The sequence below is a fragment of the Hippocampus guttulatus genome, chromosome 22, assembly GCF_054856545.1.
Source record: "Hippocampus guttulatus isolate MCC_2025c chromosome 22, RoL_Hgut_1.0, whole genome shotgun sequence".
Classification (NCBI taxonomy): domain Eukaryota; kingdom Metazoa; phylum Chordata; class Actinopteri; order Syngnathiformes; family Syngnathidae; genus Hippocampus; species Hippocampus guttulatus.
In genome coordinates this window covers 1833609-1855680 of record NC_141282.1, presented here as the reverse complement: position 1 = coordinate 1855680, position 22072 = coordinate 1833609, and the positions used below count along the sequence as shown (strand labels likewise).

Below are 22072 nucleotides of genomic sequence, written 5' to 3'. Positions count from 1 at the left end.
GGATATCCTGATTCCCTGACTAACTGGATGGTAATTATAAAGATGGAGTGTCAAGTCACTGAGGATTTTTGTTTGACTGTTACAGGTCTCTTGAATTACTGTTGGTACCTGAACATCTCACATCCCGCCAAATATAGAGACACACTGAAATAATCGCACCCCAAATGAACAATATCGGGCTTTATTAAATTGCTGATATGGATAATTCGAGGCTCCTTAAATTGTCCCAGACTACGTGAAAGAAAATGACTCGCTCGTCTTGAATAGGATTCGCCAGGATGAGTGCATCAAAACATGTTTTGATGAGCGTTGCCGGTCTCCTGATTCCCAAATGCGCCACGAGGGGGCAGCACATTGCAGCGATTTCTTTTTGTGGTCTTCTTGAAACTACAACAAAAAGGAGCAAAGTTGTTGATCGCTATCGGTGTCTTATTTGTATTTTCGTATATGTGTATTTTCACCACCGTCTAATTTGATTTTACACTTTTTTTTTCTTGGTGGCTTATCCTTCCTGGCCACTTTCCTTCCCTCTCGGAGTTACTTTTTATTTTTGCATCCTTCCTTTTGCCCAAATCTACTTTTAGGGATTCCTTCTTTTATTTCCTCCTTCCTTTCCTTCCTGCAGTCACACCTGTTTCTTGAACAAGAACCCTTACAAATGCATGAATCATCCTTCCAGCGCCGACCTGCTTTTTCTTCTTGACCCGCTTCCTCCCCTTCCCTCTAAAACCTTCCTTAAGTTCCTTCCAACCCCCCCCCCCCCCCCCCACCCCCACCCCGGACCTGCTCTTTATTTTGCACCCTTGCTGCCTTGGCTTCAACGAGTTTTTCTCCCTTCCTTTGGTACTTGTCCAATTCATTTTGAGAATCCACCTTATTGACTCAAATTTTCCTCCATTATTCATAAAATAAATAAATAACTAAATACAACTTTCAATGCTTCCAAGAACTTATTTGGGGGGGGGGGGGGGGTCCTCTTTTTTCTGAAAATTGAGAAAATAAAAATATTGCTTTGGCGCCATCTGGAAGCATCCTGGTGCCAAACAAATATGTTGACCTGCTTCAGTGAGTCAGGCCATAGCCTTGTCTAATTGAAAGAAGTACTTTGCCACCATTTTGCAGGGATCAACAGGCAATTATGAACCTTTAAGGTTGGGTGTCAATTATTCAGCGATCTCACGTACTGTCAAATAGATTTCAGTTTGCAAAGAGCCAGCATGGTGTTTGTGGGGAAAAAAAATGCTACGGGTTGTGGCAACACAACAAACATTGCAAAACGCCTCAGGCGAAAACACAAAACACAACACGAGGCATTTACAAGGAAAGTGAGTCAGGGACAGAGGAGGAGAGCGGAGCGTCATTCCTCCCGGTGCACTATCCAGGTACACAGGGCGAAATTGTGACAAGTTGATTGTTGCGCTGTTCATAATGGAGTTGTTCAAATTGATAAATGCCGTTATGGGATAAGGAACGGAAATAAATGTCTGACTCGATTCGGGGTGATTCTATGTGCAGTTAATCTCATATAGGCAAAATAACAGAATTCTTCAGGTTTTCCTGCAGGTCGCTAATTTAAAGTACACGACACTCACAAAGGCGCTATCAAAAACAGCAACAGCGAGTTGTAGCTTGTTATGACTACGAACGTTTCCTTGTCCAACATTTGTTATTACTGCGCTGTAAAGCGTAACCGCGCTGTATAAACGAATACTAAAAAGGAACTGTGCATTTGTTGTTTCCCTTTAAAAGGGGGCAAGGCTCAGTGCTGGGAATCGACGTCATTTCGCCGTTTTACACACGTCCGGATCAATGAGAGCGAGCGAGCGTGCACTGCGTGCGCGCGCCGCGTCGCCTCTTCCAGGAAGGGATTATTTACGTGCGCGCCGCCGACACGTGAAAAAAGGAAACACACGACAAGACAAAAGAAGTTTGTCTGTTTTCCGCGCTGAGCTAATGGAGCGTTGCGGCAGATAGAAGAAGCCGAAGGAAGGGAAAGGAAGCAGCAGCGGCGGAGGCGGCGGCGGCGGCGGGTCTTGCGTGACGAGAACTTGTCCGCGCCACCCACGACATTTCGGAAAAAGAAACACTTTTTTTTTCCCCCGGGAAGGAAAGATAGAAAGGAAAAGAGGGAGAAGTGGAAGAAGGAGAAGTTAACGGGAGATCATGTCTGAATCCCCCACGGCTGCAGCCAAGGTAACGACGCGCAACATCGTGGGGAGTCGGGGAGGGGGGGGGGGGGGGTTCCGGTGTGGTTCTCGGGTCGGGATTCGCTTTGTATGGTTTGTTTTGGTTTTGGCCGCTCATCTGTTGCTTCTCCCCCCCCCCCCCCCCCACCCCACGCCACGCGTGGACTGCCAAGTCGTGACTGGCACCGACGCGCCGAGCTTGTGGTGGCTCGTTTCACATCACAACCACCTTGGACTTGACCATTAGAAAAAAAAAATAGAATCCACGTGTTGCCCACGTTGAACAGCTGGACTGCGTCAACGTTCCACGCGCGGAGGCTTCTTGCCCACGGGATCGTGACAGAACGTGTGGGGGGGGGGGGGGGGGGAGTAATTGTGTCATGGTTTGTAGCTTTATTATTGTGTTATGATATTGTCATGTGGTTAAAGATAACACATGGCGCCGTCAGAAAGTGTCCCTTTGCTCTCTCAACCGAACCGGAGAGACTCCAGTATTTTTTGTTACTTATTTACCAACGTAGGGGGACACTGCAAATCTCTCTCACTTTCTCTCTCCCTCTCTCCCTCTCTCTCTCTCTCTCTCTCTCTCTCTCTCTCGGTTAATTTTAGGTCAGACTGACCAATTTATAAGACACTTTCAGCCGAGTGTCAGTTTTACAGTCACTTGATTAAATGCCATAACCTAAATGATGATGCACGTCAAGGCTGCTTACCCCCCCCCCCCCCCAAAAAAATGTTTCTGTTTGACAAGTCAGTCATGAGTATGATGTCATTGTAAGGAGTCATCGTCTGTCAGCCCACCTCTGTTCTGCCCACAGACCAGTTCTGTCACTTGCAGGCCGTTTCGTACAGTGGTGTTATCACAAGCTCGGTGACCCCCCATAAAGTCAAAGCTGCATCAAGATGACTACTAACCGCCCCCCCCCCCCCCAGCCCCTCTCAGATCGAAAACGTATAAGGTCGGTTTGGATGTCGAGCAAAAGATCTGCATGAAAGAGGAAATGGAAGACTGAAAGATTGGTTCTTTGCTTCCACAGGAAATTCCTGGTCCATTCAGTTAGTGCACACACACACACACACACAATGACTGGGTGCCCGACAGCAGGCAGAGGGAAGAAGCAACAACTGAGCTTCATTTCCCCTTTAAGAAAAAAAAGTCAGCTTCTTGTTCTGCTCTTGCTCAGAAACGGAACCCGACGCTGGATAAGCTCACGTTCTAAGCGATGCTGCTTAACAGCGATGCCTGCCCCAACGCAGTGCACCCAAAACAGACCCCCCCCCCCTCCTCCTCCTCGCACCCCCACCGGACCCCCAAGAGAAACACACACATTTTAGGACGTGACTTCTTCACGGTGGTCTTGGTTGTCTTTTCCACAGGGGAAACTATCTGGACGAAGCAGCGCTGAGAACTTGTAAACATTTTGCTCGGGGCGGCCAGTCGAAACGGTTTGGAACGACGCGTTTTTCCCATGACAAGTCTCGGAGCCGTCCTTTGGTGTCACGACGACACCAATTCCAGCCATAAATCCATCAAACATCCGCATAACTTGAATTTGAGCAAAAAAAAAAACAACCCAAAACATGAGGTGCACCCGAATAATCAAATAAAATCCAATACAACAGCTGCCTTTTCAAAAATAGACCCCGATACCTCACACCGATACCTCACACTGATACCACTTTACCAGCCTGACATATGATTTCCGAGCAGGTAGCATAGGAGCCACGTCAGCCGTGTGGTGATACTTTCAAAAGCATTGTGAGCTGACTGCAAAAAATAATAATAATTTTAAAAAACGGCAGTCTTGCTTTGATTTATTTTCCCCAGTGTCCAGTATTTTATTTGAAGAGTTTACACACAAAAGAAACAGCATCCAGTGTTTGTATGCCCCAGATGCTCCCTTCTTCTTCATCGCTTATATCTACTATATGTACGCATTTTACATAGAGCGCCCTTTAACATTTAAGTGACATGTGGGGCAAGACTGTAAAAAAATCTGGACGTTAAAATATCCTGAATAAAGGGTCCTATTTGAGTGAAACGTTTGCCGTGTTCAGGGAAAAGCTGGTGTTTTTGAACAATACTCGATTAAAACACCCTTTCATCACAGCTGCAGTGCAGTCTGTCACGGCATCGTCAAGTATCTGCGCTCGGTATCGGAACTGTACGGAAAAAGTACTCGATCTGAAACAACATGCTGTCGGTTTATTTTCCCGATATAATGCAGTGCTGTTTCCAAAGATTCTCATATCATTGACCGGATAATGTATGTTTACTTTTTCTGACTGGCCGAGCGCCATATTTTTTAGCTGCAGTGCAGAAAAAAAACGTGTGCCATAACAAGTCAATGTATCAGTCATCTATACTGACTGACTTGGTGTGGTGGCTGCATGACATGAGGCGAGGCGAGGCAAGCCTGTGAGTGTGTGTGTGCGTGTAATTGGTGTGGGGGGGGGGGGCGCTGTTTGGGTTCAGAGCCGGTGGTGGGCTTGGCACGTTTTGTGAGCCTGGCTTTTGTCTCTCTGTCTATTCATAGCAGGAGAGGCACTCTTTCAGTCCTTCGGCGAACCCGCTGCCAAACTCCACTTCCTCCCCCGTCCATGCTCCCGCCCCCGTCCATGCCCCCGCCGCCAGGCCAGGCAGCCGAATGGAGGACAGGCCCGCCAGACTGGCCGCACACCTGCGTGAGTCTCACCCACACACACGCACAATTCATGCTGTACTACTTGAAGCAGATGTTGGCTGTAAAACAATTGTACTGTACGGGACAACAAAAAAAAAATGAAGCCACTGTAACATTATGCTCAGTTTTAACAATTAAGGAAGTGATCTTGAAGTAGATTGGCAAAAACAAAATGATTGACTTGTAAGTTTTGTTTTTGCACCATACCGCGGCGGGACAGTGCCGAGAAGCCGAAGCTCGGTACTGTCAAACAAAAACAAAACTGCGGAAGTGCGAATGCAATGGGAAGAAGACAAAAATGAGGTTTTCGACGCTAGTCCTGTTGAACTCATTCAATGGGAAGAAGACAAAAATGAGGTTTTCGACGCTAGTCCTGTTGAACTCATTCACTCCCAAAGACGTTTTTAAACGTCTTTTCAGACTTGGTCCAGAATTGGCTGGTACTGAATGAGTTAATAAACACGCGTGCGGTTTTATGGACGGGATCCCAAGAGTGACTCATGTCGTCAAACCAGTTGAGTCATGTCAATACTTTAGAGGACTTTCAGGCTTTTATCAGGAAACGATCAGCGGTTTGCCACCCCCTTGTTCAATACACTTTCGATTTTCATCTCATCGGCATATTCATTGCCCCCCCCCCCCCGTAGCTAAAGGCTACGTTAAAAGCGAATGATCTTCGGAATTACAGTCCATCCGCAAAAATTATTTTAATGTCTCGGATAGCACGTGAATAGGTGAATAACATGTCTTCGAGATGTTTTGATTGGCTTGTTATTGAACGGTGTTAACAAAGTAACCGAACGTTCAGGCTGTCGTAAGCTACTGCGTCACGATCAGGTTGCCCGAAGTTCAAGAAAGTAGTAATTGTCACCCAAGGCATAATAGCGTTATTTACATTCAAACAACATTGAGGAAGCACTTTTTTTTTTTGGCAGCATGCCAGATGCTACAACAATACAAAGTGCGTAAGCGTGTTCGAATGGGCGGGGCCAAGCGCTGACAAGTGGCTAATGCTAAACGCGCTAGTAGCGCTAGCAGCGTGGCTACGATTAGAAAGGAACTCGTTCAGAAGTACACTCAATGTAACCGTCCAACAATTATTTTCCCAAAAAGCGACCGGCGATATGATATTACAGTTCCGTATTGATTGAAATCGGATTGGAAGTGAGCTGCAGGTAAACGCCGCTAAATTGATCTTATTGCTTCACAAACAGGAGAGCAGGTGGGGTTGGCGTGCTGCCAAGAGATAGTTGGCCCAACGTTCAATGAGTAACTAACTCCGCTATGACCGATACAGCCGTCAATATTTAACTTTATTTCTTTTTTCCGTCCATGTGGTGAGCTGAGGACGTTTGTCAAGCCATCGGCTGACACTCACAGGAAACTCTTCAGGCATTGTTTGAGAGAAAAAAGAAGGAAGGAGTGGTTTTTGCTTCTGTTTCCTGTCAAGTAAAGGCGATGGGGTCACTTCCGCGTGCTTTCGTTGGAAGTTTGCCGCGGTCACATTTGAAACGCGGTTACTTCACGCCGACCCGGCAGGAAGCGATGGCTTCTTTATGTCGAGCTCCAACACCTCCGCTCGGCCTTCCTTGGCAAACATGAGTGTGGCCGCAAATGAGGCATCCGCAAGAGTGAAGGAAGAGAGGAGTAAAAAAAAGGGGGGGGGCGGGGGGTGTTGAAAAAAAAAAGCAAGAAAAAGAATGAGGGAGGAAATTGCAGTGTGGGCAGAAATCCGCCTTCTCCATTTCCTGGAGAGGAAGTGGATTAGATGGGGCGGGGGGGGGGGACTGGGGGATTCACAGACAGGCTCCTCACACTGAAGAATGCTCAGAGCATTATTAACCCTGTTAGGCACTGCAAACCCCCCAATTAAAAGAAGGTGCTTAAATGTAATCACATTGTCTTAGTGTTCAATGGATTGTACCGTTGAATGCCCAGATAGAACCGAACATTTTTTTTTCCGTCTCGATCTTGCGATGGCGGTTTAACCCTTTCAGGGACAGCGGCCACTTCAGACATTTTTTTTTTTTTTTTTTTACAAAATGTAATCTGTATTACAGTTCGGGCTCAGCAATATCGGCCACATTTCATATTTGGATACTGATGCCAGATAACTGCATTTTTTTTTTCTTTAACCACAAAATAATTCGAAAGTATGTGCAAAGTGTGTTTTTTTTTAAAATTTGATTTGTCTGTTTTACTGATTTGTCATTGGAAGTGAAAAAATCGGCATTTAAGTTCACATGGTACTGCCACTACGCTTTTAACGCTAAACAATGTTATGCTCCAACACAACTGCTTGGATGCGTGTGTGTGTGTGTGTGTGTGTGTGTGTGTTAACTGCATCTGGACTAATTTGTAGCATTACGCATTACGTCGCGTTAGTGCAAAGGCACGATGCTGACAAACCCGACTTGGACCAGAACAAGGCAAAAACACCCCCAGTCACACCCGCACTTTGGCCAATTTAAATGTGTGGGTTCCCTGCATTGTGAAGGCTCCCCATATCGTATGTTGCATTGCATCCATGTTTTTGTTTTTTAATGCGCAAAAAAAAAAAAGATAACGTCATTCAAGGAAAACACAGGTTGCTCCAGAAATAGTACGAGGGCGATAATCATGAGGAAAAGTGTGGATATGTTGAAAAGGTTCATTTTCATGATTATCTTGCATTATTTGTACGATAACAATTTATCACCAAGCCCTAATTACAATAAACAACATCCGATTTATTATGCATTGGTCTTATACCAAATTGTACCCCCACCCCCCCCCAAAAAATGCGTCGCGTGAAATCAGAAACGAGAGCGCAAACTGATCCGTGGCTTTATGAAGTCCACTTTTCACGTCGCATCAAGCCAGACGTCAACATGTGGACGACCACTCACGCCTTCGCTTCCTGTCATATTTCCGCCAACTTCAAAGTGTGCCAAACGGAACGTGTTGCCATCGAAGCGACGTCCATGGCAACAAGAACCGCCTGTTGCCTCGGCGTGCGCGCGTTACTCGCCACGCGCATGTCTGAGTGGGTGGATGAGTGAATATTTGTATAAAGCACGTGTAGGTGTAAGCGGTGAGTAACCGCATAAATTTGCACCACTAGATGCCCTCTTGCTCTCTCTCTCTCTTTTTTTTATTTTATTTTTTTTATGTTGGATGTCACGCATTGCACTTCATCGGCATGGTGTGTTTCTGAGGGGAAATTTCCTGCCCCTGGAAGCCGCTCTTGTCCTCAGGAATTTCCTGAGTGGGCAGACAGTGCTTCCTGAATAAATGTTGTTGTTGTGAGTGTGTGTGTGTGTGTATGTGTGTGTGTTTTAACTTGCTTGCTCGCTCGCTCTCCTCTGAAAGGGAAACTGTTCTCACATGCCAGAGAGCGAGCTGAATGGAGCCCCCCCTGTTCTTCCTGTTCACGACACACTCCGCATGATGTTTTCAAAAAGGGGTGGGGGATGAGGTGTGGGGGGGGGGGGGCTGGCCGGTTTACAGCGAACTTCCTATCGAACACACTCACGCTCCAATCAGATGAATACTGGCATTGCTGGTAAAGAGTGACAGTAATAAGCATGCTCCACTGTCATGTTACATGCGATAAACAAAGTGAACAGGATTTGCAGGAAGTTTCTGACACTGCCGCGACACAATACAAACAACATTTTGTGCAACCTTACCAAAGGAAATTAGACAGCGGCACTCAACTGATGGCTAATTCTTTTTGGCTAATTCTTTTCGGCGTTGGTTGGTTTATTTCCCCATCACCTGAAAAAGCTTTTTTTTTTTTTTTAAATGAGCAATATTACTTAGTTAATCGGCAAATCGACAAAGTGGATTTCTTTTTATGCACCCAGACAAAGTTTAAGAATTTTTTAAAATTCTTAAACTAGTTCCAACACCAATTTTGTGTTGCAATTGGAATTTTCCATATGAGCGAAGAAAGCTAATGTGGCTAACAATGTTTTCATGATACAAAAAAAAAGGCTACGAGAGGCTGTTTTTGGGGGGGGGGCGTGGCTAATGTGGCTAATAATGTTTTTGTGATACAAAAAAAAAGGCTATCAGAGGCTGTTTTTTTGTTTGTTTTTACAGCTAACGTGGCTAATAATGTTTTCATGATACAAAAAAAAAGCTACGAGAGGCTGGTTGTTTTTTGACAGCAAACGTGGCTAACAATGTTTTCATGCTACAAAAAAGGCTGAGAGGCTGGTTGTTTTTTTTGACAGCTAACAATGTTTTCATGATACAAATAAAAAGGCTAGAAGAGGCTGTTTTTTGACAGCTAACGTGGCTAACAATGTTTTCATGCTACAAAAAAGGCTGAGAGGCTGTTTTTTTTTGACAGCTAACGTGGCTAACAATGTTTTCATGATACAAACAAAAAGGCTACGAGAGGCTGGGTTTTTTGGGGAGGGGGTCGTTAATGTGGCTAATAATGTTTTCGTGATACAAACAAAAAGGCTAAGAGAGGCAGTTTTTTTTTTGACAGCTAACATGGCTAACAATGTTTTCATGATACAAACAAAAAGGCGAAGAGAAGCTGTTCTAAAGCTTTTTAAAAAAATATTCTTAAACTAGTCTGCCCTTGCTGTCTATCTTCATCCTGGATCCACCTTTTTTGCTTGTTAACTTTTTTTTTCTTCCCAACCTCCTTCCTCCCTTTCTTTCCTCCTTCCTGCCTTCCTTCCCTTTATTCATGGCCCCCTGACGTCCTTCCTTCCGTTGCTTCAAATGACTTTTCAGCCTTCTTTCCTTTCCTCCCGGCCAAAATAAGAGTTTATTTAAAAAAAAAAAATCCCTCCACTGTGTCTTATAAATGTTGCTTTCACTGAATACAAAACAACATTGGCGGCATTGTAAGTCATTCAGTCATCGCTAACTGAGGTTGAACTGCGTGGATCTTCCACAAGTTGCGACAAGCTAATCGCCGTTTCACCGAAGTGTCATTTGAATGAGATGAAATATCAACATGTTAAAGTATGTCAAAGATTTTGACCTCTCTCGCTATTGTCGATGTTTGCGTTTCATTGTGGGGAAGGTGGCGCACAAAATGCTGACTTAGCTTGAACGTGTTCACTTTGAGTGTATGGACACAAGAGCGGGGCGGAAACCGACAAGATTTATTTTTCCCCCCTCGTTGACGTAGTTCGCAAATATATCAAGCATGGAAAAAAAGTGAACAAAAGGAAGAGTTGGAAGGGGCCTACAAGAGCTGGCGTGCTCCGGGTTTCTTCACAACAAACAATCAAGAACAGGTCGTGCTACTTCCTGGCCATAAAAAGCTGCGTGCCATTGATGATGCGTTTTATGTTTGTTTGGACTGGACTCAGTCCAGTTCTGCTGGATGGGGACAAGCGCTTTCAAGAGCGCATATATATGACACAAGGGGCTCGGGGGGGGGGGAGGGGGGGAAAGTAAAAGTGTGTGTCTGTGAGCGCTTGTATGAGCGGAACAAGCAAAGGGGATGTACGCCGGTGAGGAAATGACTCGCTCACATGGCCACATGTCCCTGAGTCAGGGTGTCACAAAGTCCCTAGTGGACCTCCTTCTCCCTCTTAATTATTCCCTCTTCCTCCTACTCGGCTGAGAACCCCCCCTCCCCAGCCCCTCGTCTTCTGAGATAGCGACGCCAATGTCCGCCTACTTCTGCTTTGAGAGGCAAGGCAAACATTTACCAAAGAACGGCGTTTGGAGCAAAGTCCCAGCTGTACTGATAGAGCTGTGTTTGTTTTTATTTATCCAGCTGAAGCCCGTTCACACCGCGATGGCCAAGGCACATGTGGCACATCGAGTACAAGTGTGTGTATTTGCGCAGCGCTCGACTGCCTCGACATAACGGTGGATGTCTCAGTGATGGTTCCGACACCAAGTTTGTGTTGCCATTGGAATTTTCCATATGAGCGAAGAAAGAGAGGCTGTTTGTTTGGTTTATGTTTTTTTGTTTTAAATGGCGGCTAACGTGGCTAATAATGTTTTCGGGATACAAAAAAGGCTAAGAGAGGCTGTTTTTTTGGGAGGGGGGGTACGGCTAACGTAGCTAATGTTTTCATGATACAAACAAAAAGGCCAAGAGAGGCTGGTTGTTTTTTGACAGCTACTGTGGCTAATAATGTTTTAGTGATACAAAAAAAGCCTACGAGAGGCTGTTTTTTGTTTTGACAGTGAACGTGGCCAATAATCTTTTCATGATACAAGAAAAGGCGAAGAAAGGCAGTTTTTTTTGGTGACGGCTAATGTTGCTAATAATGTTTTTGTGATACAAAATTGGCGAAGAGAGGCTGTTTTTTTTTTTTAGCTAACGTGGCTAATAATGTTTTCATGATACAAAAAGAAAAGTGGCATAGTAGGCCCAAGTGTTCATCAAAAATAAATTTGTATAAGCCGCTGCCATCGTGAAATGTCAATTGAATAAAAACCTTTCACAGATTTGAAACACATTTAAAAAATAATTGTCAATAGTATGCTAACTGATTCGGTCTACTATCTGCTCATGAAATGCTAACGTTAGCCAAAAATGTCGACCGTCATCGGTCACCTTGTCGCTGTTGGACTTTCGGCTTAAAAACCAGCGTGGGACGCATTTGTAACAGCATCGCGTCGACCTAATACGATGAATGTCAAGTTCAACGGAAAATCTGACCGTTTTTTTTTTAGTTACTGGTAAACGGGGACATCGTCTTAAGTGGTGGTCTGTAAGACCGTGTCGTACAAATTAAATGCGGACGACAGACAGACTGATGATCCCCCAATGTCGAGCATAAATGAGCCTTGAGACGTACAACTGCTTTTTGTCACTAAGGTACACTCTTGCTGTCGCTCTTTTTCGGACTAATTGGACATCCAGTATGGTCCGGTGAAGAAAAAGCAGTACAAAAGCTTAAGTCGGCAATATGGAGCCCGGGCTCTTTTTTTTTTCCAGATGAGCCCTTTAAGCTTCTCTGTAGGACAAACCTCATTAACCAGTCCGGTTGCCAGCGGAAAGTCAAGAGCTTCTGTAACGGCGACAATGAAATGAGATAGCGGTGATCTCATCGTGGCTCGTTCCCCTCATCCGCACCCCCCCCCCCCCGGCGTTGCCTCGGCAACGAGCGCGCCTGTGTATCTGCATAGGTCTTCAGCACCCCCCCCCCCCCCCCCCCGAGACACCACCGAGGGAAACCTGCGTGTGTCATCGCAAGATTGGGAGCCCACGGTTTTGAAACACATTGAAACATAAATCATGATATTCAAACCGCCCACACTCTCCATAAGAAGTTTAAAAAGTCCAAATAAAGAAAGAATGACACAATCAGCCAATATATCGCTATGCTGTAAAGTTTAAGGAGAAATAATTGTAAGAGTCAAATGATTTGCATGTAATTAACATTTGCATTGTTGGAAGTATTAAAGGACCAAAAAGAATGTTAGAAAGTGATTTTCGTTTTTTAAAATTAATCGTGCGATTAATCGTTTATCGGAATGTGCCCCCCAAAATTTTGAAATGAGCCGGGCACTCTCGTGAGTTCAGTTAACCCTTTCAGAGACTGCGGTTACAAGAGTGGATTTTTTTTCCATGACTAAAAAGGAATAAAAACACTTGAGTAAAACACTCCTGAGGTAGGTTCTCATTAATTGTGCGCAGAAGGCTTCATTTACACAAAACAGACTCATGACAGACCAGAACTGGAAAATCGAGAACAAAACACCATTTTTTTTTTTAAACATTTGCATTTATTTTGCATGCTACTAAATTTGAATGCGTGGTAGCAAGTCGTGCCATCGTTTGTCTCATGAAAGAAAGCAACTGTCATGGAAGTGAATCGGAATGACTTTGCTATTGACCCATTGCGACCCTCTCTTTCATAGCCACGGTTAGACGAGTTATGTGACGTCCCAGAATAGGTACGGTGGCCCCGCTCTGAACTCTAGCCTAGTATCGGTTTCCTCTTCTGTTTGTCTTTCTAACATCCCCCCCCCCCCCCCCATTGTACATCTTTGCGGCAACGCTCCCCTTCATTATTTTTCTTTCCGTTCATCTTTCCCACACTGACTTCATAAGCCTACCGGTTGTGCTCTTGAACCTTCCCGCTGGAAGTTTCCTGTGCTGAAACGAAGCTCGAGCTGGATTACTTCCTGTCGAAACGTGTTGTGGGACAGGTTGTATTTTTTATTTTATTTTTGGTAACCTCCCCCTTTTGCCTTTTTCCTTCTCTTCCCTCGCCTGAGTGCTCTCCTCGTACTTCCTCCTTTGGGCTCGGGCACAGATGGCCGAGAGCAACATACCGGATCTAAGAGGGTTTTTTTGGCAGAGCGGAAAGCGCCGCTCGCTCTTTGGGCCCTCTGGAGTGAGCATCCCGGCAGCCCTGACCCCGTGACCCGCTGCCGCCTACCGGGCTTTGCTACCCAAACAAGTCGCCGTGAGAGACTCATCCGCAGCTCACTCGGGCAGTAGGGTTTAACAAGTTTGAAAGAAAACAAAAAAATAAAAAATGTAATTCCGACCCCCTCACCTCTGAATATTGCAAATTAATTGTTTTCAAGGTCCTGGTACAAAAACAAACAAAAAAAAACAAGAAAGTAACCTGTACTCCAAGTAATTATTAAGTAAAAAAAAAAGACGGGAAATATATACAGGCGGCCCGGTAGTCCAGTGGTTAGCACGTCGGCTTCACAGTGCAGAGGTACCGGGTTCGATTCCAGCTCCGGCCTCCCTGTGTGGAGTTTGCATGTTCTCCCCGGGCCTGCGTGGGTTTTCTCCGGGTGCTCCGGTTTCCTCCCACGTTACAAAAACATGCATGGCAGGCTGATTGGACGCTCTAAATTGTCCCTAGGTGTGAGTGTGGGCGTGGATGGTTGTTCGTCTCTGTGTGCCCTGCGATTGGCTGGCAACTGATTCAGGGTGTCCCCCGCCTACTGCCCGAAGACGGCTGGGATAGGCTCCAGCACCCCCCGCGACCCTAGTGAGGATCAAGCGGTTCGGAAAATGGATGGATATATATATACATACATATACATATACATATACATATACATATACATACACACACCGTCAAACCTCGGTTTTCGTCCATAATCCGTTCCAGAAGGCTGTTCGAAAACCGAAATTGTTCGAAAACCGAAACCACGCTCTTTAAAAAAAAAAAAAAAATTAAAAAATCTTTTTTGAACACGTCTGTTCACAATGGAACGATACACAAGGAAGCGTCACTTCCTCGTGTAAGGAATGCGAGAGGACTCAAGTGGTGCATTCAAGTGCGCTCAATTTGTTCGAGAACTGAAATTTGTGCGTAATCCGAGGCATAAAAAACTCGAAATTTTTGGTCGAAAACCGAATTGGTTGAGAACTGAGACGTTCGAAAACCGAGGTTTGACTGTATCTATATCTATCTATCTATATATATAGATAGATAGATAGATATTTTTTTTGGGCAAAAAAAAAATTCATTGGTTGGGACACACATCAAGTTTGACAGGTCCGCTCCACCTATGTGAACACAGATGCCATCTCGATGTCTTTTCGTGCGGCATCGATCGCCCTCCGTGAAAAGTTCCCTTTTGTTTGACGGCGGCGCAAGGGGGCTCCGTGGCGCTGGGTTTGCGACGGGCGGCCTGAGAGTAGTACTCCAATTACTGTTGTGACACTGACGTCGACGACAGCTGTCTAACGCACCGGGGGGGGGGGGGGGGGGGGGGGGGGGGGTGAAGGGAGGAGTGTGAGATGACTCGTCGTGCGTCTGCTTGCGTATACGTGTGGAGGAGGAGTGGGGTGAGGGCTGGGGGGGAAGGAGAATAAGAGTTGAGAAGGTCAGCCTGAGTCACAATGCCAATCATTGAATTACACACAGGGGGAAAAAAATGACATGGCAGGAACGTGTTTGCATTGCCTGGAATAAATAAGAGTGGGGGGGGGGGGGGGGGGGGAGTGTCATGCCTCGGCAGACAGTGTGGAAATGACAACCAGTCTGAGAAGTTCACCTCGTAGGACGGACAACCAAGGACGCCACTCAAAGTACACGATTCGAGAGACGGCGCAAAGAGAAGGGGGCGTCTCAACAGACGACTTGAGACAGACCACAAAAACTGCGGGACGCTCAAACCCGTTTTGCTCTTTCTTATTTTTGAAGAGATTGCAGTGTCATGTCATCATTTTGAGTACACCAAAGATCCATTGCTTCCCGTTTCTTCCATTTCCTTTCCCTTCGTGAGTTGTGCGCGTGTTTTTACACGCGCACGAATAAAGCGAATAAAAGCGGTTTGCCCTTTGTTATTCGTTTTCTCCCTTCTCCTCTTGGATTCTTTTCTTTTCTTTTTTTTATTCCAACGTCCTCGCCCTGTCTGAGCGACTTTTCTTTATCACCGCCGTTCCCGTAATTGCTCCCTCCTTTTATCTCCACTTCCTCAATATCCTCTTTACTGCCTCTGCCTCCTTCCTTCCTCTCCCCCCTCCCTCCCTCCCACTCACCCTCTCCCCGCCCCCCCCCCATCCGGCCTTTCCGTCTTCCTTCCTTCCTTCCGCTGGCAGCCAACCCTTCCTTCCCCGCTGCGTCGACTTCACTCAACACCCCCCCACCCCCCCATCCGTCAACGTTACTGCTTGTTCCCCCTTTTACCAACTTCTCCTTTCCTCCCCCCCCCCCCCCCACCCCCTTTGCAGGTTTGCAGCCGGTGTTCTGGAGCAGAGACGACGTGGCCCAGTGGCTGCGATGGGCCGAGAAGGAGTTTGCCCTGCGGCCCATCACCAGCGGCTCCTTCCAGATGAATGGAAAAGCCTTGTTGCTGCTCACCAAGGAGGACTTCCGCTACCGCTCGCCCCACTCTGGTAACCCCCCCGCCCCCTCTTGACCCCGCCTCCCTTTCTCTTTAGAAACAAACAAAAAATAGAACATACAATTCACCACTCTTAACTCCCAAAGACGTTTTTAAGCGTCTTTTCAGACTTGGTCCAGAATTGGCTGGTACTGAATGAGTTAATAAACTGGACTATTACTTCAAAAGCGGTAAGGTAAAATGAGTCGAGTGAAAATCATGCCCCCCCCCCCCCCCCGCCAAGTTCCTGAAACATTAGCTCGTTACAGCTTGAAAGCGACATCAACAAATCAATAAAGTCATCCAAGAGAGGACGCTATTAGTGCGAGCCTGCAAAGTGGGGTTTGGAGGAAGTAGCGGACAGTTAATCAGGAAGTACCAACCTCAAACCGTTGCCTCGGCAACACCGGCAGCCGGGCGGTTGAAAGCAGACTGCCGGATTTCTTTTCAATATGAAACGGGAATCGAGAGTACAAGTCGATGACTCAGGTGTGATCCAGTCAACGGCGCAATAAGACGACTTTGTGATACATCGAGACGAATGCTTCCACAATGTCGTTCGAATTGCAATTAATCAACTTATTGACTCACTGTAAAAAAAAAATCTATATAGAAATAAATGTGTAAGGCACTTTTTGTTTTTGAGAACCAAATTCTTCTTCCGCTCACATTTCCTTCTTGTGGGTTTGTTCCTATTCGACTGCACTTTACTGGCGTGACATTCTGTGATGGAAATATGATTGACGGGTCATTTCCTCTCTCCGTGCTTCATGTAACTAGCTTGAACTGTTTTCCGCCCCCCCCCACCCCAATCTAAAATAGGAGGTTGTCCAGAGATAAACCCGATGATTGATCTGTGCTTTATTTTCCTTCTTTCATCGCCAAATTGGACGAGAAGTTATAATTTGCCGATCGTTTATTTGGTTTAATGGTGCACTTCAAAGTGATCCGAATCCTCTTAAATCAGGAAGCAGCAATTTTTCCGGTCACCGCCACTCACCCCGCTTAAAAGTGAGAACTGAAAGTAGTGTGTGTGTGCCCGCCCGCCTGCGCGCGTGTGTGTCCTCCATCACTTCCTTTATGAGACTCATTTCCTTGTGATGGTAAAAGCTCTATATATTTTTTTATTTTTATTTTCATTCTGAGCTGTCAAACATTAGCTCGTTGTTCCTTCTTCTTTATGCGAAGTTATTTGTTAAACCTGTTTTGGTCCCATTTGGCCGCCGAGAAGTCAACACGACGCTGTTAATCATTCAGTTGAACTTCCCGTTTCGGCTTTGTCCTCCGCCGTATGGGCCACTTCAAGGAGAACGACGGGGCTTGTAAAAAAAAAAAAAAAAAAAAGGGGCACTACGTCTCATTTAGTTCTGTCCACATCAATTGAATGCACGCTACTTGAGTCCGGAAGCCACGCTAGGGAGCACAATTTGGCGCAATACTCAATCGGCACAGTCCCCTCCAAAGGTATTGGAATGGCAAGGTCAATTCTTTGTCGTCGTACACCGAATACTCAAGCAGGGGTGTCAAACTCATTTTTGTAATGAGTGGTTTGGTGACAAGAAAATGCTGACAATATTTCTCTTATTTCTTACAAATGAGAAGTTGAAATTTTGGTCCAGATTTGAGCAAGAATCACGGAAGTTGACATGTTTGATTTACTTTCACGGGCCACATAAAATGATGCGGCGGGGCCAGAATCTGGCCCCCGGGCCTTGAGTTTGACACCTGAGGAATACTGCGCGACTTTCAGATCAAAGGAACAGATATGAAATCGAATTTCGGACTTGGAGCTTTTGTTTCACGGCAGCGACATCGAGATGTGATCAACTTTTCGCTTTTCAAGTGAGCAAAAGAATTGGAACAGCGACTTAACGGGTGTGGCTCGGGACGCCCAGGGCATCGACGGCAGCCGGTGAAGTCGATTCGGTCGCAAGCTAGATGACAGTGATCGCTTTGTATACAGCGATGGTTGTTTTAAAGTGCTCGATAAATACAGTTGAGTTGAGAAGTGGGTGGCAAAAAAATAAAATATAAATACTGTATATTTTTTAAAAGAATTTAAAAAAAATTGACCTTGCTGTTGTAATTCTTTGGGAGGGGACTGTGAAAAGCCGAACAGGCAAAAGGTCGTGATCCTTCCATTATTACGCAAGCTTCACGCTGCCCAGAAATCACAGAACTCACTGTCTTCCTTAGAAATCTGCATTTGTGACTTCCCGTTTTCTAAAAGTCCATCATACGACGGGTGATCTTTCCCCCCCCCCCCCCCCCCCCCCCCCCCAGGTGACGTCTTATATGAGCTGCTGCAGCACACCCTGAAGCAGAGGAAGCCTCAAGTGTTCTACCCCTCTGGCTACTTCCCAGGCAACTCCTTCCACTTGCTGCCCGAGAGCTCGACGCAGCACCTGAAGCTCGAAGGTCAGCACCACCCCCCCCCCCCCCCTCCACGTCACTCGACATTCCCGTGGTCCGACCAGATCGAATTTCAAAGTCAACCGTCACCAATGACAACCGTCGCCACCAAAAGCTTGACTTGGCCAGTGCCAAACCTGTTCCACGAGGAAATGCGAACACGCGCTCGAGGAAAGTGTCGCCAAAAATTCGGGGTGCGCTTCGCGTGCGGAGATGGCACTGTTGGAAAATACCAATCGGCTTACTCATTTGGGGGACGTTGATCGATTGGAACGAATGGTGTGCGCAAATCACGTAACCTCAACGCCATAAAGCGTAGCTCACGTCTTTGGGGTAACAGTGACACCTAGTGGAGACAGTAGCAATAGCATGACACGCTCCCAAAAAGCCGCTGAAAGCACCATTCTTTGTTTGACTACTTAGTCGATAAATTCGGGGCTTAAGAAGTGCGGTTCACATGCTTCGATTCGTTGACATTAAATTTGTCCGATTTCTGATTGACTGACTTTTTGTCGACTCCGCCCGCAGAATTTTGTGACAGTGTCGGAGTGAACGCTTAAAAGGCTGCAAGTCATTGTTGATTTGCTTTTATTTTAGCATCAGGCTAATATATAAAACCAAATCAGAGCCTAAATCTGATTTAATTTACTGCGTGTTTGTTTAAAAACCAAAAACACACACACACACGCAGGAAGAGGACCTGGCAAAAAAAACAATCTCATATTAAAAGTTCAAACTCGTTCAGCCCACCGTTTGACCCCCAAAAAATGAATGTCAGTCAAAGCGCATGAGGTCACATTGTCATTAATTGTGATCATGTAACAGTGGGATGATATTGCTCACTGAAAGCAGAAACAAAAGCATCACTCAGGACACTGTGAAGCAATTTTACACCACTGGGCAAGCCAGTTTTTGTTTTGTTTTTTTTGGCACATGCAAACAAGTTTCCACACATCAAGCTGTCGTCGTGCCAAATTAGCCTCAGCCTCATGGAGGAACTCGCGCAGTGAAATGAATCACAATGTTGAGCAGTCGTCGCAATTATCTTGCATTGTTCTGACAGTAGCGCCCGGAGTTTGGCGACAAATTGCCACGCCGCGTTGGCCCAAATTGCTACTCCGCTGCTTACCCGATCGTTGTCTATGACAGAAACGGTACGCCGGGCGCCATGTGCTACGGAGCCCGTCCCCCAGCACCCGCCGACCATCGAGTTGCGACACCGCTCCCGCTCGCCCCACCACCCGCCGCCGCGTCAATCCCCCCCCGCGCCAAACCACCAACATGCCGCCGCCGAGGACCACATCCAGGCCTTCTCCCAGCTGCCAGACAGCAACCACCACTTGCCCGAGGACGCGTACCCTCTGCCCGTTTCCCCCAGCGCCCCCAACGGCCGCTGCGGGACCCCCAAGGAGTCGCCGAGCCTGGGCAGCCCGGGAGGCCAGGAGGTGGGCCCGCCTCGAGTCATCCAGCTCATGCCAGGAACCATCATGAACCCTGTGTTCCCGAACACGAGCAGGAGCGGCGGCGGGACCGCCTTGGACTTCAGGCACGGCCGCGGCGTGCATACGGAGAACGGCCGCGAGGCCAAAGTCGACAGGACTCATCAGATGACGCCGGCACACCAGCCCATGCCGCAGCATCTTCTCCAGCATCAAGAGGAGGCGCTCTACAGGAACTTTCTCATGCCCGTGTCTCCGCCGGAAGACCACCAAATGCCTATCGGGCGGATAGCAGGTAAACTGCTTTGCGCCTTTGGATAAATTGATGAAAAAAAAAAAAAGTATTTTCCAAATATTCTATGTTGGACACTTGCCGTGGGCATTTTTGAAAATGCGGTTTATTTTTGAAAAGGCTATTCCGGGAAATAATTGTGAGGAGAATTTTTTTTTTTTTTTTTTAATAAAATGCAAGTAAATTTTTTTGTAGATTTATTTTTGCCGTATTTTTCTTGAGCACATCATGATAATATATTTTCCATAATATAATATGCAATATAGTAATATTGATGAATGACGGGTTAGGTTCACCAACAGATTGATTTTTTAAAAAAATCATATTTTTTACTGAAACGTCACAGCGATGGTCCAATCCATATTCATATTGTGCAAGCTTTTATAGGTCAAACTTAAAAACAAAAACAAAAAATGAAAATATCTCAAAAACCTGATGTGCCAGGAAAAAAAAGGGAAAGACTTTTCTTTTTAAACTAGTGTCAAAGAATGATTTCAGAACACATAAAGCTATCGCTGAGTAAAATGTGTCGTCATTTAATTCAACCCCCCCCAAAAAAATATTGTGATGGCAATCTAATTATGCTTTCTTTTCAAGGTCCTCTTGTCATATATTAAAAAAAAATCAGTTCTACAAGAATCAATATCCAAATTATTATACATAATTATTGCCCATAAATGTTTTAGTTATTCTAAAATAAAGGCAAATGAAGCCCTGAATTAATTCGACGGACACTCAAGCGTGATGTAAACCAAGTTAGTCGGACAAATGTGTGGCTTTTGAAAAGAAACGCTCTGCAACGCTCTAAGCGCGAAACTCGACACGATGAATATACTGTACACAACATAAAGGTCAATAAAAGAAAAAAAGGACCAAAGTAAAGCCGTTTTGACTTTTGCCATGAGTAGAAATTCCAGCCATCCGTTCTGAAGCAGTAAACAGAAAACGGCGCGGCTTGAAAAAAAAAAGACCTCTTCCAAATTTGGCAAACCACATCGACCAGAGTTGTTGTGAATCACCCTGCCAAATTTTAGGCTTCAATATTCCAAAATGAATGTCCAAAATCAAACTGTGTCTCCTTCCAACGCAGAGGGTAAGTGGAAATGTAAAAAAAAAAATTTGATATTATTAAATATGATATGAAATTGATAATTCCCACGACATTTCTGGTTTAACTGATGAGGATTATGAAAGAGGGCCTCCATATTTGAAGAACCGCTACACAACAAGAAACGAATTGAGGACTAGAACAAAAAAAAAAAAAAAAAAAGAAAAAAGCCCAGAAAGCACATTTTTGTCCCGTTTTCCCCATTACGACGTTCATTGGTTCCGTTGTTTTTTTATTTCCTGGCAGACTGCCGGCTCCTGTGGGACTACGTCTACCAGCTCCTGTCAGACAGCCGCTATGAGAACTACATCCGCTGGGAGGACCCGGAGAACAAAATCTTTCGCATCATGGACCCAAATGGCCTGGCCAGGCTATGGGGCAACCACAAGGTAAAAAAAAAAAAAAAATGAAGGAAAAAATAAAAATAAAGGACTTCGTTTTGTCTATTTGAGATCCTATTTAGATATTCTGACCACCTGGCATTTCTTTGGGTTTACAGAACAGGACCAACATGACATATGAGAAGATGTCACGAGCACTGAGACACTACTACAAACTCAACATTATCAGGAAAGAGCCCGGGCAGAGACTTTTGTTCAGGTAAAGAACGCTTTTTTGTTTTTAAACGCAGCCTTTCCGTTAATGGTGACAGCCGCGTAACAAATCGATGGTCTTTGGCATCGGGCAGGTTCATGAAGACCCCAGACGAGATTGTGAACGGCCAGACGGACCGCTTGGAGCACTTGGAGTCCGACACGTACGAACAAATTTACATCAAAGAGGAGTGCTGAGGAACTTTTTCTTTTTTTAACTACTGCAAAAGCCGCCGATGCCTTTTCAAAGCAGCTTGAACAATCGTCGTTGAACCTCAAAGGTCAACATTTGCTGTTGGCAGTCCCCGATACAGAGATATTCAAATATTTCCAAAAATGCCTTTGGATAATTGACTGTAGGTTTAATTTGTCTTATGGACAGCGCTGAATATATATATTTTTTGTGAACTGCAAAAGCAAGCCAATCACTTTTTGTGCTTTTTTTCCCCCCCTCTTTTTTGTAATTTTATTTCACATGCATTTCCTGTGGCATTGTGCGTGTGCGTGTGTGTGTGTGTGCGCGCGCGCGTGGGTGTGCAGGATGATTTGACGACAGAATAAACTTTTTTTTTTCGAATC

The 22072-nt window shown here is 45.6% G+C and overlaps 1 protein-coding gene across 2 annotated transcripts; it reads left to right on the top strand.

The window, feature by feature from the left end:
* The first annotated feature begins 1433 nt into the window (after nucleotides 1–1433).
* On the top strand, nucleotides 1434–22070 carry etv6 (ETS variant transcription factor 6). 2 transcript variants are annotated; one of them, XM_086103555.1, is made up of 8 exons: nucleotides 1434–2193; nucleotides 4727–4871; nucleotides 15498–15662; nucleotides 17933–18067; nucleotides 19211–19795; nucleotides 21147–21289; nucleotides 21400–21500; nucleotides 21589–22070. In XM_086103555.1, the coding sequence occupies exons 1-8, from the start codon at nucleotides 2164–2166 to the stop codon at nucleotides 21689–21691; spliced, it is 1407 nt and encodes a 468-aa protein (XP_085959681.1). In that variant the 5' UTR covers nucleotides 1434–2163; the 3' UTR covers nucleotides 21692–22070. The 2 variants fall into 2 exon arrangements, with proteins under 2 accessions (XP_085959681.1, XP_085959680.1); XM_086103554.1 differs by having other exon boundaries at nucleotides 1435–2193; nucleotides 4724–4871.
* The last annotated feature ends 2 nt before the right edge of the window (nucleotides 22071–22072 follow it).